We start from the raw sequence: 19,628 nt of genomic DNA on the forward strand, positions 1-19,628 counted from the left end.
TGATCCTGCCCTCATGCCACCAGTCCTGGATCGATACCTTAAATACCCACAGACTTGGAATGTCAATTATTTCACTTCCAGAGACAAGAGTGACTCCATTGTCCTCCAGAAGCTAGGCCACTCTGGCGATGATCACTGAGGGTAACGGGGGTCATAACTTTGGCCCAGCTCAAGAGCTGACCCGAAACTATCCAATCACACGAAACCACACAACTGGTTGGATATGTACTCAGAAAACTTACCTGTTCCACATGTTGGTCGGGTCTGAACCAGGAGACTTCAACACCTATTGAATACTGCTGTGTAACAGAATATTAACTTGTAGGCAAATTCATTATTTGTGTGCCTCTTTATTTCATATGAATTAGCTTAACAATTGATTTTTCTTTAAATGACAAAGCAAGAATAAAGTAAAAATACTTCACACAAATAATGTGCGAAATTTGTATCAGATACTGCAATAGAAAATGCATCTCAAGACTGTTTGCATTGAGCAGTACAGCTAAACAAAAATATCTTGAGTTCAATTATATAGTTGTGGATCTGCTAATGTTGGGATTCAGTACCTGTTACATCTTTCACACTGGTACACTGGCAGAGAATATGTAAGGAGCACGACCAACATCTTCTAAATAACCAAGCTGGGTCTTATTTCCAGTTGTCTCATTTTGAGTCATCTTCCTTAAGCTGTTGTCAGGATAGTCTCTCTTACATTTCATTCTTTCATTTTGTTACTTCAATTCCTTAAAGAGAGCCAAAGAATTTAATTTGACTCAAAAATAAATCTTTCAATAACATTAGATGGTTCTTTCAAACCAACAGATCCCCAATGGCCTTGTGGCTAAAGCCAGGGCCCAATATAGCACTGAGCCATATAAATCAGAAGGTGCATGGTTCAATTCATGTTCTATGTCAAGTTCGTTGATCTCAGCTGGGATGGAGGTACAGTTACTATGGGTGACCTCAGTATCCCGGAGGGAAAATAGAGTGGGAAAAATGGTCAACCAGGGTTCTTGCTCCTGATTGGTATTCAGGGTCCACTGCTTGAAATTGCATGTGAAGGTTGGCTGAGGACAGGAGCGAGTTTGGATTGCATTTTCCTTCTCTGAATAACCTGCCAAAACACACATTAGTCTCACATATTTTGAGTAAGGTATTATTGGGTGCTCAGTGCTAATAGAACTCCTACAAGAGTCAGTGCTTTCAGGGGAGTTGGAAAAATTGGTGTAAAAAGTAACAAAACTAATTGCCCCACCACCAATGAAACATCCAACAAGCATCATTTTTGACCCATTTCAGGAGTGTGACTTCTATGCATTGCTTTACAGTTATTACACTCTGTCAAAGAGTCGGTCCCTGTAGCGCTACTCATAGGAGTCCAAACGCCCCTAAAGTTTGCTTAATATAACATACTTATAACTTGACAGCACAATTACAGACTTGTGTTTCTTGTACATCTGTGAGACCGTCATTTCACTTACTGTAGGTTCGTTGGCTTACACAATAGGGTGCAGCCAAATGAAGAACAACTGCATATCTGCACTCAGCTGTGTGAGTGCACCTTCAAGCTAATATGCATCCTGTGTAGTGCTCTGAATTCATCCCACCAATAGTGATAGACCGGTGCCCAACAGCACCACAATACTGTCTCCAGACATGACCCAAGTTTTCAAGAGCAGAATCTATAATTGTACTGCTGGGAGTTTTTCCAAGTTCAAGTGGGCAGAATATGAAAATTTCACACCACTTCACTTAAGCCACAATAATATTCAATTAAAAAAACAACTTTTTTTCAGATAAATTAGAATACCTTTGTGTGTTGCAGGTAACCTTAGTCCAATAAAAAGTTTTTCTGGGGAGGCTCCTCCAACTCATCAATGACTATATTTCTGTTGCATGAAAGTGATCTTCGGCGGAGTATCCTAATTCTTGTTTGGGATGCAGCTTTGCTCTCAACCTCTTCTGCACTGGACAATTTTCCCCCTGATTCAGTGAATGATCTTCTGGTCAACCTACAGCGCTTTTTCTTTTCTTCTAACTGTTCAGGGCTGGTTATTTCTATCCAGCTCAGTCCTTCCATATTTAAGATGTGAGTCAGCCGGGCACTACGTCTCACCTTTTTGAGTATTGATTGTTCTAGAGAACTGGCAGAATTTTTTATTCTGGTTTCAAGCTGGTCAGCAGCCGCAAATATATTTGTGTTTATCTGTTCCAAAGAGCAGTGGTGGCCAAAATTATCAAGCAGCGTTTCATCGTTGGTTGTTACTTGGGCTCCACCAACCTCATCAACACCATTTTCATGACTGGGAAAAATTGGTTTGACGATCATATCGTACAAAAATCTCTCTTCGTTTCTTTCCCTTTGTGTAACGTTCTCACCTTTCTCTCCATTTTCACTGCTTGTATCTACCATGTGCTGTCCTCCAACCTTCAGAACAGCTGCCTGTTCTGGCTGCTTTTCATACGCTAGTTCTGTTACACTGAAAAATTTGCTTTTTCTGCGGCTGGGTCTGCTTCGAAACACCTCCCGAATGTCTGGAGGTGAAATGCATACTTCTTTTTCCTCAGGAACTGCTGCATCAGCTCTCAGTGGCTCATTTGATATTACTTGGGATTCTTTGAATGCAGTATAATTACTGAATGGAGTTAACTCTTCCATTTCATCTGGCTCGGTTTGCAGTTGTTTTTTATTGATATCTTCAAGAACATTTGATTCAGAATCTAGAAAAGAACTTAAGCAGTTGCAGTCACCAGTTTGAATTCCCTTCTTGATATGTTCTTCAAGTCCAGTTCCTGTTGCACACTGTCCTTCAAATAAGATTTTCACACCAGTTATTCCTTGCTGACTACTTCTCACCACAGCAAACTCTTCAGAAAGATGCTTCCTTTCAATCTTTATTGAAGATTTCCTCCTCTTGACTGTTGGTTTATCATGGTCATTGGCAACATTCTCACCACTTGAACTCTTCAGTGCTTCCACTTCACAAACCCTGTCTTCTGTATTTTCATATGAAGCATTAGATGATTGATCACTACTACCCATGAGACAGTAACTAAGCTTCTTGCTTGATTTCTTAGGCACATTCCCAACAGTTCCTTTCTGAGTTTCACTTTCAGCAGATCCCTGAATATCCTGCTCCTCCTCAAGGTAGCACATCCTGCTCTTTCGTAGTCTTCCAGCTCGTCGCGCTTTTTTCCCAACAGACTTGGTAACTGTATACGCAGCACCATATCCATCAGCTGGACACTCTGACTTGGACAAGTTTTGTCTACTTTCTCCTCCAATATCATTACCTGCTTGGCAATGAAACAGGACAGTTAGGAAACATTTTGGCATTGCTGTATGGTGGTACAATACTAAATTAAAAATAGGCAAGCCCAGTGAGGCAACAATAGCAACGACTATTCTGACTCTTGGTCTCGTGCTGTTAAAGACTGTAACTACTGCAACTTCAGGCAGCCTAAGAGAATGGGAGACCAGTGGTGCAGAGGTGAACTGGGACAAAATTCCTTTGACAAATCAAAGTTCAATGCACTTTAATGCCAAGGGCAGGGACAATGCCAAAACTTGGATATATTGAGATAATCAGTATATCCATGTTCAATTATAACATGACTGTACTGTGATACAAAATTTTGCTTTTACTCATACATTTTACTTTGGACTGTGCTGTCAAATATTTTTAACTTTGCTCACCTCAATGTAGTTAATCAGCAGTAACTACGAGAATCCTGTTTTTGGGCCGGGGGGGTGGGGGGGGGGGGGGGGGGGAAGAGGGGGAGAGGGAGAAAGAGGACAGGACATTGTTTTAATCATAATCAACATTCTTTTGCCTTTTTTGGTTTATTACTGAGTCCTGATGGTATAACTGGTATTGGCTTAAAGAAGATATTACGGCGGACTGAACGGGACATACAGCAGCAAACTCAGGGATGGCTCAGTTTCAAACGCCAATGTAAATTTAACTTTATTACACTGCTGCATTAAGCATCAAGCCAATACCACTAATGAGATCAGCATGGAAACATTACTTGAAGTTGACTATTTTAGTTAGCTAACTAAAATAGTCAAAGCATATTAACTGCAGTAATAAATTAAGCATTTTTCCTTCGAACATCCATACTATTGAGAATCTTTGTGAAGTTTGAGACTGCATACATTTAAGTATAAAATTCGACATTTAAGTCATTTGGGATTTGAGGGCTATTTTCTGTACGTGTCAGTGCATGGGATGGTAGTTCAGATCATTTGGGTGAGCACACTCAATTGCTACTGGCATGACCCACCTCTCGGGTTCTCTGTCTCCCTTCCTGTTTGGGTGCAGTAATGGCAGTGTGGGGAACAGACAATGGCCCTGAATTTGCTCCAAAAATAACGGAGAGTCGAACAGCGCTCACTGTTATTTAAGGGCAAAGGCAGTCAAACCTACAAATCTGGATGTTGCTCTACCAGATGCCGTTTGTCTGAAAGCTGCATGGGAAGGACAGCGCGCCGGTTAAACGAATAGACCAGCATGAAGTTGCTGTACTGCCCAACTGGAAACGAACTAATCTACATGGAAAAAAGTACACACTTTTTTTTTTCAGTCTAAGCTAACTTTTAACGGCATGGTAAGTCTTAATGACTGCCAAACAACCTCTCAGGCACTGAATTAACTTTTAAAAACGTGGCGTCTCATTCCTTCCAAATTTAATTGATGTTGGATATTAAAAAAAAAACAAGTTTTATATATTTTTTTTTAAAAAACATTTTCTTTGTCTCTCATCTGTCTTTTAATTAAATATTTCTTACCCTCCCTTTATTTCGCTTTCACTAACTGATTTTACATTGGATTTACTGTTGTAGCTTTCACTTCCTGACTCTGTCTGCACAGTTTGTCAAGGATGCTTCAATCTGATTGGTTGAGGAGACAGCAATTCCTTCGTTGCTCATACATGCCCGGGAGAGGATACTGCACTTTTTGCAGCTCACTATTAGAAGTTGTTCCTGCACTAAAGCCATTAGTGGGTAATTTTAAATCTAATGAGCAGCAGACGCCGTACGTTCGCCACTAAGAGAAAATTCTGGGCCCATGGATATTAAAACCAAATTTCCAACACCTTGGTAAGTCACAGTGACTAATAAGGTGTCTTATACTTAGCCCTCTGGGGTAAAGAATTCCAAAGATTCACAACCCTCTGAGTGAAGCCTTGATTCAGGTAATGGTCATTCCTGAATGACTTTTGCTGGAATGTGTTACATGGGAAGATAGCGGGTGAGGACAAGATCAGGGTCAGCTGTGATAACACCCATGGTAAATAACCTCAAAAAACACTCACTGCCTAGCCTCACATATGAAGAATAGTTTTCAGGTTTTTGACTGGTAAATAGGGACATTAACCGCTTGGAGAATGTGGAGCTGACAGATCTGAATTACACATCTAAGTCCACATCGCACTCCCAACGAGCTGTGTACGACTGCTTGAACACACACAGGATGTCATTCTTTGATGTTCAAATAACAGTAAAATTTTAATGTTAGCCAACATTAAAAAAAAGTCATGTCAATGAGCTGCTAGGAAAGTTTGCTTCATGCTGTTTGTGTGAAGGTGAAACAAGAATATCTCAAGGTAATCTCAAACCTCTTGTTGAAACTGGATTTATGCAACATCACACCCAAATTACTCAACATAGATGGTGTAAATGCTAAGCTAAAACCAATTAGCTCTGCTGCAAATTGCACAGGCATTGGGCACCCTCTGGTACCTCACTAAATTGACTATTCTTCATGTGTAAGACTAGGCAGAGTGTTTTTTGAGGTTATTTACAGTGTTAACACAGCTGATCCTGATCTTGTCCTCACCTGCTATCTTCCTGCATAACACATTCCAGCAAAAGTCAAGAGCCAAGAGCCACTAGGCCTAACTGTAGCACTCCAAATGCCACGCCAACTAAGATCAACTATCGGTGCCGTCCAAGTATCAAACCATAGAACTTGTGGTCTGTATGGCAGTTACAAACTAAGCCAGAGGGGAGCCAGTTAAAAAGTAAGGTTTAACAGTAAAGGGAGAAATTAATCTCTTGCACTTGAGACAGAACACATTACTGTACCATTTAATTCAGCCAAGAGAATTCCTTCAATGTTGATTAAAATATTTAGCGCCATCAACAGGTTCCCATCTTGCATACCATCTCCCAAACAATTCAGCCGACTTGAAAAGCTGTGTGCTGAAAACAGGGGCTAAATAACAAAGACACCAATTTTCCACCCCCAGAATGTTGGAGAGGGAGCAATGCTAAACAGCAGCTTGGCTAAGATAACACAGATAGGCAGGTCATGAATGAAGGCCCAGAGGTGCAAGGAGCAGAAAAGTTGCCGAGGGCCACCGGTGAGCTGGAGAGGAGTTGCCGATGGCCCCCAGGCCATGTTGTTATCACCATCGCAATATGGCAATAGTTAACAAAATCTTGAAGCAGACACATAATTTACAAGTGTATTTTTCCAGATTCTTGTACTGTGACGACAATGATAAATGATCTGATTATTTTTTTCTAATATTAATGTGCAAGTATCCTATGGGCTTTTGGGGAGGGAAAGTGTGTGCTTCTCCCCCGCCACCCCCATCTTTTATATTAGACTCTAGCCTGAAAAACGTCCATTTTACTGCTGATGTCGAGGCTTTCGATTTGGGTCTTTCTCCCATTGTGCTAAGTCCCTCCAAGATATCAATTACAGGAAATGCATCCATTATAAACAGCAAGGGGTGCAATGACAAAGCAGCCCGAGTGCTGTTCTGGAGCAGCCCAGGAAACTACACTAAGAGCTGTGACTATAGACTTCTCAGCAAGGAGCAGGGCTACCCTTGGTTCAGCTTGAAGGCATAGTCCCTTCTCTTCCACTGACCCCCACTGTGACATCCCCTATCATTGACATCACTAGATTAACCCAGTCGAAAGGGATATTCTACTGGAGGTTCATCAAGTTGGCAACAAAATATATATATATTTTTTTAAAGTTTTATGCGTGAGAATAATATTCTAATATATAAAACAGGGGAATGCTTTGAACCAAAAATACTCTCCCCTCCAAGACGTGCCTTCTCCTTTAACCAGCTCTCTTGGAACTTTTGATGACGTTTAGTCTCCAGTAACTTTGAGAGGAGCAACCTTGAACAGCTTCATAAAATGTATTTTTATATGAACATAAAATGTTACTTGCCCTCAAGATAGATCAGACTGGTTCTCCTCATAGGTCCACATCCCAGCAGTACATTGCAATCAGGTGAACCTGCTGATTCAGACCAGATATCCACGACCTCTGCGATTGGGCTCAGCAATGGCTTCCTTGAAGCATATTCGCGTTTTCCATAAAGGTCCTTTCTGAATTTTTTTCTACATTTGCCTTTAGTTACCTGCAAAACATTTTTGCTGTTATCAGCTCTATTCTCCTTCATTTACAATTTGAGATGTAGGCTGTCAATCATTCGGATTGACCTCAGCACCACAAAGTACTGATGCGTAGCACCACCATGCAGTGCCAGAACACAAGTTTTGGTGATGTCTCGAGGCTTATTTACAATATATAGGCAGTAATAGAATATTGGAAAAGTCACACTTTAGACAATGTCCACTAATGTTCAGTGTCAGGCTTGGCTCACTGGTAGCACTATCCCCTCAAAATCTGAAGGTCATGGGTTCAAGACCCACTTAAGAACTTGAGCACATTCATCTAGGCTGACAATCGAGTGCAGTACTGAGGGGGAAGTGCATTATTAGAGGCGCAGTCTTTCAGATGAAATATTCTTCCCTTCCTTCTCAGTTTTAAAATTCTCTTCCTTGTGTGCTCAAACCCATCGATGGCTTCACCCCTCCCTATCTCTGGAACCTCTTCCAGACCTGCAACCTTCCAAGAACTCTGCATTCCTCCAATTCTTGCCTCTTGTGCATCCCTGATTTCCTTCGCCCCTCCATTGGTGGCCCAAACCCTCTCTGTGCTCCTTAAAACCTACCTCTTTGACCAAGCTTTTGGTCACCTGTCCTAATATCTCCTTATGCGGCTGTGTGTCGAATTCTATCCGATAACCCTCCTTGTGAAACGTCTTGGGACGTTTTACCACGTTAAAGGCGCTATATAAATGCAAGTTGTTGTTGTTCATTCTTGCTCCACCACGAGTTCATCCGAGTGTTATACAGCTCTCTTCAGGCACAACCCAAGTTTAGAAGGATAAAATCTAGAATTGCACCGGATGCTTTTCATATTTGAACTGTAAAAACTCCACATACCCACCATTGCAAGTTACAGATATCCCAGTGAATTAGATTCCCAAAAGGGGTTCCAATTTCAGTGAAATTATTACAGGGACACTCCAAGTTTAGTCTTGGGACCTTCTCCATAGCAGGTCGTGGGGAATATGCTTTGGAGGAGGTCTGGAATCATGAAGCTGACCCAGCGAGGTGTGACCCACAGACCAGAGTCAAGAAAAAACGAGGGAGGGACAAACAGCAAAAGAGGAAAACAACCACTGCAGTACAGGTCCAAACAGCCACTCCACCAACAATAAGCAAGCAGCAAAACTGCAGCAGAACCAATTAAAGACCACTGAATTACCTTACCAAATAGACAGCTCAAAATATTCTCTTCACTGAATTTTTGAAATATGTTACAGCTGTTCTTGTAAATAAACACTCCTTCATTCTGCTTTAAATTTTAGATTTTCCATACAGATTCAATCTCAACTAAAACAAAACGTGCATATCTGCCTCTTTGTTAGCTTTGCTCACCCACGACAACTGATCAGCAGATTTCTTGGCTGCAGTTATAGAATCTCAGAAGTTTCAGTACAAGATGCAACTCAGCTCATCATGTCATGCTAGGTCCCTCACATGAGCCATCTGCTCTCATCTCATTTCCTGCTCATTCCCTGTATTTATCCATTAGCATGTTAAATGGCTTTACTTCCATAGTCACTTGCGGTAACACATTCAAATACCAATAACCTTTTTATGTGAAAAAAATTCTTTCCAACCTCCCTTTTATACTTTTAGTGCTAATACCAAGCTCATGCCTTTTACTGATTTAAAGATATTCAACACACGTGCTTCACACCCATATAATCATAAAAATATGCAAATAGAGTTCACACCAAAAAAAAATCTCTAATTTATGTCTGTCTCCATGAATTTTTCATTCTGGATATGTGCAATATCTTTGTTATTGCTCTTTAAGTGCAATAGTTTGAGACTGGTACCTGCTTAGATAGCCCAAAGAGGTATTTAAAATATTATATGGTATAGTATCGTTAACTTAAACCCAGAACATTACTTCAAAACAAATAAGGAAAGTCGAACCAGAGGACAGAAATTCAATTTGATGAAGAGTAAATTTAAAATAGATATTAGGAAGAGCAACTTCACTCAGAGTGATAAGCTCTGGAATAATCCGCAACATAAAAAGGTAGTGGAAGCAAAAACATTAGAGGGGTGAAAAATTCAGTTAGATACTAGTCTGGGAGAGATAGGGCACTTAAGCAACAAGCTTTGATGGATCGAATGACACTTTCCTGCTGAAGTGTTTTTGAACAATTCTTACGTACAGTGACGTGAAGCCAGCAGACAAGATTTATACTGCTAGGTCCACATCACTCTGGCCAAGGCAAACAAAGCTCTGCACACAACTGTTAACAGAGCGCTGTACTTGCCTGTAAACAGTGCAGGCCAAGTTTTAACATTAACAGTTGACAGTGCATTATGAAATGTAAAAAATATTTTTTTTGGAAACCTCTTGCCTAAATTCAATTTGGGCAATTTTGCAGCAGAGTTTACAACACATTTTATATTGATGAACCAGTCTACCTTGCATCAACTCAGTGAATGTAGTGCAATTAGGCAAAAGAAGTACAAATTTTGTGGGTCAGTTTCAACAATCACAAGGAACAACATAAATAGTGGCACATTCATCAACAAAACCAGGCAATTATTTCTTACAAATCAGACACTTCTAACACAGAGCTAGTGGTAAAGGCAGCCCCAAAGAAGCACCAATATGTGCAGGCAAAAACAAGACAACCCTGAAGCTTGATAAGCTGCTGAGGATTTAAATTCCACCGAACTGCAACCCAAATAAAAATCAACACGGTCAAGGGAAGAAAATATTCAAGCGGTGGAAGGCATGCAGGGGAAGAGAGCATTGTGTCATACACCAACTGTGGGAGAACAATCTCCAAAAAAAGTTACGATTTTCCCAACTGACCAGCTTACCTTGTCCATGGAAAGAGGAAAAAAAAGTATCACAAGCTTATTCTGCCTGCTGGTCTGGGCCCAAGCCCATTATTTCTATCTCCTTTTTCTTAGCCCCTTCTCTCCTGTCTCCTCCCCTTCCTGTAAGTGAGCCATTACATCTTTTATTTCTCCCCTCTCGGGTACTTTGCCATCATATTGCTTAAACCATCACTACTCTCCTGCCGCTGTCCCAGGCTTGAATCCTTCGAGGCTTAGCCCACAACTACCATTTGTACCTCTCGACATTCTCCAGAGTGCTCATCTAGACACCCGTTACAACCCCAAGTGCCCCATCCTCCTCTCTTGCTGACCTCCCCATCTAGCACGCTTCCTAAAGACTAACCACACTAACATCCTTCCCATCCCGCTCACCCCACCCACCACTACCCACTTAAACTCTGCCAGATGATCAACAATTACCATCACTCTTCGTATTTCACTTCAAAATATCCATTCACTCGTGAACAAGGCCCTTGTCGTGCATGAATAAAACCTGGCGTTTCCTTGCCTCTTCACCAAAACCTCCCCGCCTGGTTATATTTCCCACCACCTGCCCCCCAAAACTGACCCGATGGTCAGACCCTGGTAGCTTTCTAAACTCCTACAGTACCTTCTCCCCCTTCAAGCACCTCACCTTGTTTCACCTTTCTAGCCGCTCCTTATAAATCATCATTGTTTAATCGCTCCCCAATCCCACCCCAAGTTTCTTCCCGAGATATGCTCCCTCAGCCTTTGCACTGAGCATTTCCTCATCCTCAGTCTCCAACCTCCATCTCAGATCTCCTTACTCTCCCCCCTGAGTTTACCACCCTCCTGTCCACCCTAAATTCTTCCTCCATATAAACTCTCCTACCCATATTCATGCTTTGATGGCCTCTTTGCTCCCTTGACTTTGATCAGTAACTTGGTCATCTCTGATCACTGCCTTGTATCCTTCACCACCCACAGCCTTTACCCCTTCCAACTCCACTTCCTTCTGCATCCACCCTGGAAAAAAAACTCTTCAAGTCACTTACAAACTTCCGCTTGCCCAACCTTTGGCCCCATTCACCACAATATTTCTGCAGCCGTCTACTGCCTCAACCACTCCCTCACCTCCACCTTTGATGCCCTTGTCCCTAGCAAAACTTTAATTCTCCCCTATCACAGTCTTTCCACCTGGTATGGTTCCCATCTTCTCCCAAATGCAAAGGGGCGCTTCCTTCAACATATCTGGTGCACAACTAGTTTAATCATCCATCACAAGATCTGGCAGGATGACATCAAGCATAATGAGGCCTCACTCTCCTCTGCCAAAACCATCCCAACTCCAGGATCACCTTAGAGAGCAAAACTAACACCCAACTTCTGTTCACTATCAACCGTCTCCTTAAACCCCCTCTCCCTTCCCCCATCACCTGAAACACACACGAGGAGCTTCTTTGTCACTTTCCCCCATCTACACTAAGCCAAACCTTATCCCTAGCTCAGCTGAACCCATATCTCTCTAGTTTACCTCCCATCTCTCCTCATGCCTCCAATGAGCTCCCCTCCTCCATGAGACCCACCTTCTGCTCTCTTGACCCAATTCCCACTAAACTGCTGACCACCCAACTTCCATTCCTATCCCCATGCTAGCTGACACTGTAAATGGTTCCCTCTCCTCAGGTACTATCCACCTCCCTTTCAAAACTGCTGTCATCATTCCCCACCTCAACCCCTTTCCTTGCAAGTAACGCCTCACCTCCAACATCCCTTTCCTCGCCAAAGTTATTGGACATGTTGTCATCCATGCCCATCTTTCCTGTAGCTCCCTGTTTGAATTTCTCCAATCAGGTTTTCACCCTACCACAGCACTGAAACACCCCTAAACAAAGTAACAAATGACATCCTGTGACTGTGGCACATTGTCCCTCCTTAACCTTTCTGCAGCCTTTGACCATCCTCAGTGATCTAGGGCCACAGAATCCACTGCACCATCCTCCAACAATGCCTCTCCTCTGTTGTCCAGTTCAGTGGGACTGCCTTCACTTGGTTCCACTCTTTCCTATCCAATTGTGCCCAGAGCATCTCCAGCACTGGCTTCTCTTCTCACCTCCACAGAGTTACCTCTGGAAGCCATACAAGCATCTATCCTTAGCCCGCTCATCGACCATGTACTATTCAAACCCAAACTGAGCTTCCAACCCCACATCGGATCCATCACAAAGACTGCCTACTTCCATCTCCTTAACATCGACACCTACGCCCCTTTCTCAGCCCATCCGCTGCTGAAACCATCATCCTTGCCTCTGTCACCGCCAGACTCGACTATTTCAATGCTCTTATGCTAGCCTCCCATCTTCCACCCTCTAAACCAGCTGATCCAAACTCTGCTCCTCTTTTTCAATCTTGCACCAATCTCGCTCACTAATTTTTCCTATCCTCCCTGACTACATCGGCTCCCTGTCCATCAGCGCCTAAAATTTAAAATTCTCAATCTCGTCTCTGAATCCCTTCATCGTCTTACCTCTCCCTACCTCGAACCTCCTCCAGTCCAACAACCACCCCCCACCCCGCAAAATCTCCATTCCTCAGACATTGGCCTCTTGTACATTCCTCCCCACATCCCACCAATGGTGGCCGTGCCTTCAGCCACTTAGGCCCAACACCCTGGAACTCCTTTGTAAACCCTTCCCCTTCTCCACCTCCTCCCTTCTTTTATGATCCTCCTTGAACCCACCTTGTTGATCAGAGCCAGGGAACTACAGGTCTGTCAGCCTGACATCCATTATTGGGAAGATGCTAGAACGGATCGTAAGAGATGTCCTTTAGGATCATTCCGAAAGGGAAGGGGCCATTAGAAATTCACAACAGATCTTCCAAAAAAATAGGTCGCGCCATACAAATTTGGTAGAGTTTTTTTGAGGAAGTCAATAGGTTAGTGGATGAGGGAAATCCGGCAGATATTAAGAACATAAGAAATAGGAGCAGGAGTAGGCCAATCGGCCCCTCGAGCCTGCTCCGCTATTCAATAAGATCATGGCTGATCTGATCCTAACCTCAAATCGAAAGAACACAAGAAGTAGGAGCAGGACCCGGCCATATTGTCTGCATGGACTTTCAGAAAGCCATTGATAAGGTACCTCGTACTAAGTTACTTCACAAGATGGAATCGTGTGGTATCAGTAGGAATTTGAAATGCTGGATTAGGAATTGGCTCCAATCCCGCAGCCAAAAAGTTGCATTTAACAAATGTGGCTCAGCCTGGAGACATGTTACCAGTGGTGCCCCCAGGGATTGGTCCTAAGCCCACTACGCTTCACGTTGTTTATTAATGACCTGGATAGTGTGTTGGAAGTATGGTAAGTAAGTTATAGTTGGCATCAAAATCTATGCAACGTTGAAGACGGTAGAGGAATGCAATCAAATCCAAAAAGATTTATATGTGACGGGAGAGTGGGCCACACAATGGCAAATGGCGTTTAACTTAGATAAATTGGGTTTTTTCTCTGTCCTTTTTTGTCTCTTCCAGGAGCTGCAGAGATGGAGGTTGGGAGGGGGCGAGGAAGGGGAGGTGAGAAAAAAAAAGTGCACAATGCTCTGTCCATCATGGTGTGGGGCAGGCTTGATGGACTAGCTCGTCTTTTCCTGCCCATCAATTTTCTATGTTCCCAAGTGGCTTGGAATGTTTTTCTATGTTAAAAGGCGCCTATAAATACAAGTTGTTATAAGAGCAACAGATTCTGTTCAATCCTCAAAAACAGAGGGAGGAAGGAAGCTTACGATTTTGTTCAAATAGCCAAAGAATCTTAGCCCAGAGTTATCAGGACCACTGGTTTATGTTGAATGAAGAAGTCAAATTCCACTTTTAATGCACTTTATTTATTTTTTCTAAACCAATGCACTAGGAATCACATTCCGCTTATTTTTCCATGAAAATTGTTCACTACCTAAAAAGAAAAGCAATTGAATGGCTGAAAATGCTCTAAATGGAACAAAAATTCCCTTACCGTAGTTGAATTCTTCGAAATATTCTTAACATTACTCTTGATCCTAGCAGACCTGCGGGGTTCCTCTTTCATGGACTCTTGCTCCTGGTTTCCAGTTTTCACCTCTTCCTTTGATTTTGTGATTGGGCTTGGGCTTACTTTTGTACTTAACGATTCAATGCATCTTGCTTTGTCTTTAGTTTCCTCTCTCTGTTCATCAGGCAGATTCTGAATACTGGGACATACGTCTCCCATACAAGAACTGGCTTGCTCCGTGTCACTGATAGACAGGTCAGTGATTTGTCGATCAAGGAATTTTTCACCAGGTTGCGACATTCTATCGAGCATACAAGACATGTGTTGCATGTCCGACTCACCTATTGATGCTTCCACTTTAGAAGATTTCAAGTTATTGGTTGTAGCCAAATATTGGTCCGGCTCTGTTCTTATTCTTGATAATTTTAACTTCTGACTAATGGAGTCAGTTTTCTTTGGGTTCATCACATTTCCACAGGTGACACTGTCCACTCCAGCTTCACTCATCTTTCCAGGGAGCTCAGATAAACTGACTGTATCCAGCGGCCCTCCTTTCAGTTCTGGAACTTTCATTTCCAAAGCCTCACAAGGGTATTCATCGTTTTTATAATTCTTCTGAAGATATGATCCAAATGTACATTCTGACATTGGAGATAAAATTTCAAAATTGATGGGTATTGGGCAACATCTCTCTTCATCAACATTGTGTGTTCCAGCAGCACCATTTTCCCTATTATCTATTTCAAAAAGTAAAATTTGAATTAAAAATAAGCAATTGACAGGTTTTTCTCTCAGTCGTGCCCCCTCCCATCAATTTTTCTCCCCACGTTACTGGGGATAAAGTTCCATAAACATTAGCAGCATTCCCAGAATCAATCAAGTAACCATTCTTCATTTGTGAACTGAGATAATGAATGCCAGCAGGCTATTCTAACTTGGGGTACATCACAGTCCAGCCCTACTCTTTTCTCACATAAGCCACTTTATAGCAGGGGTCACTAGACAGTGATTAACAACCCTGGCTGAGTTTTCCTCTCCCTAATCCAGGGCTCTGAAGTTAATTGTAGCTGAGATCAGCTAACTCAAACTGTGAATCGAATTCAGACCTTCTGACGTGTATAGCTTTGTACCATGCCAAGTGGTCAAAATAACTCACGAGGCCACTGGAGGAGCAAAAGTACTAATTCTTTATTTAAATAGTAAAGTGATTGCAGCTGTACCATACTATGACAAGATTTCAGTTCCCAACAGGGAAGAAATATTCATTAATGTTCAGTACCAGAAAACAACTAACATTTCACAGTTCACTCTCAATATCCTGGTTTCCTTGAAATTAGCCAGGAATCATCCTTGTAATGACTTCTCTAATAATTTCTCCTTGAATTCACTCGCCTGCTTTCCTCTTAATCCTCCCACTTGGCTTTTTGTCCTGAGAAAACTTCTATCCTTCGTTCATTCAACCAGTTTCCATTCTGCAGTTAATCTTACATTAATGAGGGCATCTTCTTTCTTCATTCGCTCTTGTCTGGCTCCAGGATGAGCCGGTACTAAACCCAACTACAGATTTTTCAACAAGCCCAGTAACTCTACGCTGTCTTTGGTCCCTCCCAGACTGTTGAAAGCATCAGTGTTGTTTTTGATGCAACCCTGGAACTTGCACATCTTTATACCAAAGTTTTTCTTTTCTAAAAACAAAAACACTTACGAATAGAATCACATAAATGTAAGTGCAGGAGGAGGCTTTTTGGCACATTGTGCCTATGTTGGTATTAGCTCCATAACAGAGCTACCTATTCTAATACCATTTCCCTGCTCCTTCCCTACACTTTTTAATAGAATTTTCTCTACAATTACAAACAAGACAAACATACTACAATAATTGGGAACAAATTTAACAACATTCTGACCCACAAATCCGATGGTTTTAGTGGATAAATGCATCATGTAGTGTGGTACTGAGCTATGCAGACCAGATTTCATCCCTGCTAAGTTCTGAATTAGTTGATCGGGGTGGGCGGCAGCATTTGGGATGCTACAGTTGAACTTAGCCACAGCTGAACTTAGCCACAGCACCTCTGCCGTAGTTTATAAAAACAAAACAAAACAGGTTCTTGCTCCTGATTGGTATCCAATAACCCCCTGCTGAAAAATGTGCCTCTTTCAAAGTCAGGTTGAAGACATTTTGGGGTCAGCTTTGATACCTTCCAAAGCCCAATAGCCTGCAGACGCTCACTGTCACGATTCACATATAAACCGACTTACTTGCATGAGGTCCTTCAGTGTGAGTCAGTGCCATCAGGAGGTAGAGAAGAGAAATTGGCCAGAAAAAAATTGAATTCAAAAACAGATATTAACCTTCATTTTACTTACCTACCAATTTTCTCAGCAGTTTAAATGATGCATCATTACCATGGTAATTCACAGGACTGCTGTCGCTGTGAGCCACATTATTGGAGCTGGTCTGATAAATAGAAGTTGAAGTAGAAAGGTTACACTGGATCCTCTTTTTACTAGTTCAGAACATCACAAACATTTTTTTAGAAGCTTAGAAATTTGTACGATGTAAATTACAATGTCTCACAGTTTAAAAATCTTCTGAAGCCCTTGTGACACTGTTAAACTCAGAAGAACACAACCCCAACCTGAAACTCCAATGTGGTACTGATGGGAATGCTGCACTGTTAAAAGGTGCTATCCTGTAGATGGCCTTGCTTTACTATTCTAAGACCATGTCCGCCTGATTTCCTGGCAATACTCAAAAGAATCAAATGAAGCTGCACGACCTCACGATCACTTTAAAAGGGAAGACTAAATCAATGGACCTTTCAAAAAAAATAGCACTACATTTAAAACTAGTGAAACTTTTTTTGTGTAGCTCAGAGACCTGCAGCAGCTCCAGGCCCCTGGGGTGACCACTTCAATCTTCAGCTTACTCATTGTAACAATGAAACAAATGTGTTACAGTAAAGTCCTATTTAGTGAATAGTCATGAGTGAGGAAGGCCATTCAGCACAGCTTAGCTCAACCATCCAGGAAAACACAGTTCCCACAAACAGCATCCAATTGTTTATTCCATAATTTTCACCTCTAACATCCTATCTGGAAGATCATTCCATATCTTGATCAACATCCTTACATCATCCTAAACTTTTCCTTTGTCAGTTTGCCCAGTGCTCTACTGTCTTGGATTAACTTGAAGTACTGTTCTGGATTTACTGTTTACTCAACAGATATCTCACTATAAAGGTCCCTACTAGGTCATCTCCTTTCAAATCTGAAAAGCCGAAGTTTGTTCAGTCTTTCTCACAGTTCAGATCCCTGGCTCGAACGTCAACCTCTCATCTAAAGCACCTACAGTGCTTTAAAGTGCTTTGCACTTCAATAAACAAAACTGAGCATGGTATTCAGAAGTGTGGTCTGACCAGAGCACTGCAGAGCTTCAGCACGACATGCTGCAGCTGGTCATCTGATTTTGCCATATAGTTCAGCATTCTATTGGCTTTAATGATTGATTGCTTCTTCTGAGTGATGTCCAATCAAGTACCAAGTCTAACACCCCAGATGTATTTCACCATTTGCTTTAGTTATTTCACATAATTTATGCAGTTTGCAATGTGCCCATTTTTATTCCAACATTTAATACTTCACACTTATACAAACAAAATTTACAAGTCAGATACATATATCTAGCAGTAATGATCAACATAAAGCAGTGAGCTATTTGTGTCTTTGTGGCCAGGTCAATCTTTACATATCATTTTGAACCAAACATCACATGCTCCAGTTGCTTCACTGGATAACTCATTGTAAACTCACTGATATATTTTGACAGAAACATGGCCAGCAAGTTGCAAAATACCAGCAAAAAATCTTAATCCCACGTAACAGAGGCATAATATGACTTAATCACTAGAAATCAATGGCGCTGCTCATCAATGATGCAGGGAAAAAGGCACCGCAGCAGGGTCCTGGGGGGTTAAACTTGGGGGATAATTTTCCAAGTTCACACTACCAGTGGGGTGTATGTTCCGCCAGCTGCGTATAATGGAAAAATGCAGGTGCATCCCCCATCTGTGCACCAATTTTACTAACCTGAAAACCATGGCCAATTTCCCCATGTGTGGCCAAAGGGAGAGGTTCCCACTGCTGGCTTGAACTAGGAAAGTCTGCCCTTTTTTGCTTATTCTGAAATACTCTTTTTGTCATTGCTGTTTCATCCAGCACAGATGCAATAAAGCTAGTAGCAGGCAGCATCAATGATACACTCGGACTAGAAACAGATCACCCAGAACACTGAGACAGCATCTCTTTCAAACCACTACCTGAGCGTAGTGCTCGGACAGGACTGCAATACCCTCCACAGTTCTTCAGCCTGCCAGCACTGAGTACGTAGAATTTTACATAACAAAGAAACTATTCAGCCCACTGCCTGTTTACTTTAATTCTTCTGGCCTTTCCCTATACCCTTTAAAATTTTTCTTTGTCAAGTATTTATCCACTTCCCTTTTAAAAGCGGTTATGTATACTACTTCCACCACTGTTTATGAAACAGCCTTCCATATCTTAATGATCAATTGCATGGAAATATTTCTGCTAACCTCACCATTCATTCTTTTTGTCACTATGTTAAATTATGCCCTTGAGTTTGTGACTCACCAACCAATTGAAAATTTTTCTGTATCTTCTCAAAACCCCTCAGAATTTTGAACACCTCTATTCGATCTCCTCTTAACCTCCTTTGTCCTAATGAATCCCTTCTGCACCCTTCCTAAATATGGCACCTAAAACTGGGCACAACATTCTGACGGTGGCCAAGCCAATGAACTGTCTACATTTAGCATTACCTTTTTGCTTTTCTACTCCATGCTTGTATTTATAAAACCTAGGATCCCACATGCTTTTTTGACAGCTTTATCAACCTGTTCTCCCAACTTGAATAGGGCCTTATACAAACAACAGAAGCAAATAAAAATTTACCATTTGATCTTCCAAACTGGGTTGGACTTTTGACCCTCGTTTTAGAGCGGAGGGAGGACCGTCACTGAAGACGATCTTCTGATATACTGGTGTTTCTCCTTTGCGTAAAGGGGTGTTGGACGGTAACCTTTTATCAAATAGCTCGGGACTCAGCTCTCCTCCAAAAGTCACTTTTTTCTTTTGTGGCATTTTACTGCAACTCGGAGAGAGGGTACAGTCACGCTGCGCTGCAGTTGTACCTAAAATACAAGAATGACTTCAACATTTTGTTGGCTTATGCAGACTAACGAATTACTGAACAAGTGAAAAAATATATTGTGTGTGGAAATCCAATGCATTGATATAAAGCTGTCAAATAGGAACAAAGTTACTCTCTTCAGTGCCAATGTAATTTTTATTTATAAAAA

The 19,628-nt window shown here is 41.8% G+C and overlaps 1 protein-coding gene across 1 annotated transcript in view; it reads right to left on the reverse strand.

The window, feature by feature from the left end:
• Positions 1–348: 348 nt before the first annotated feature.
• LOC137336134 (proliferation marker protein Ki-67-like) overlaps positions 349–19,628 on the reverse strand; it is a 44,067-nt gene continuing 24,787 nt past the window's right edge. The window contains exons 11-16 of the mRNA XM_068001618.1: positions 19,222–19,460; positions 16,615–16,705; positions 14,230–14,981; positions 7,200–7,392; positions 1,811–3,294; positions 349–743 (exon numbers count right to left, since the gene is read on the reverse strand). Of these exons, the coding sequence (XP_067857719.1) occupies positions 1,832–3,294; positions 7,200–7,392; positions 14,230–14,981; positions 16,615–16,705; positions 19,222–19,460 (2,738 nt within the window). The 3' untranslated portion in view covers positions 349–743; positions 1,811–1,831. The remainder of the gene's footprint in view (positions 744–1,810; positions 3,295–7,199; positions 7,393–14,229; positions 14,982–16,614; positions 16,706–19,221; positions 19,461–19,628) is intronic.

This window comes from Heptranchias perlo, chromosome 20 (assembly GCF_035084215.1).
Source record: "Heptranchias perlo isolate sHepPer1 chromosome 20, sHepPer1.hap1, whole genome shotgun sequence".
Lineage (NCBI taxonomy): Eukaryota > Metazoa > Chordata > Chondrichthyes > Hexanchiformes > Hexanchidae > Heptranchias > Heptranchias perlo.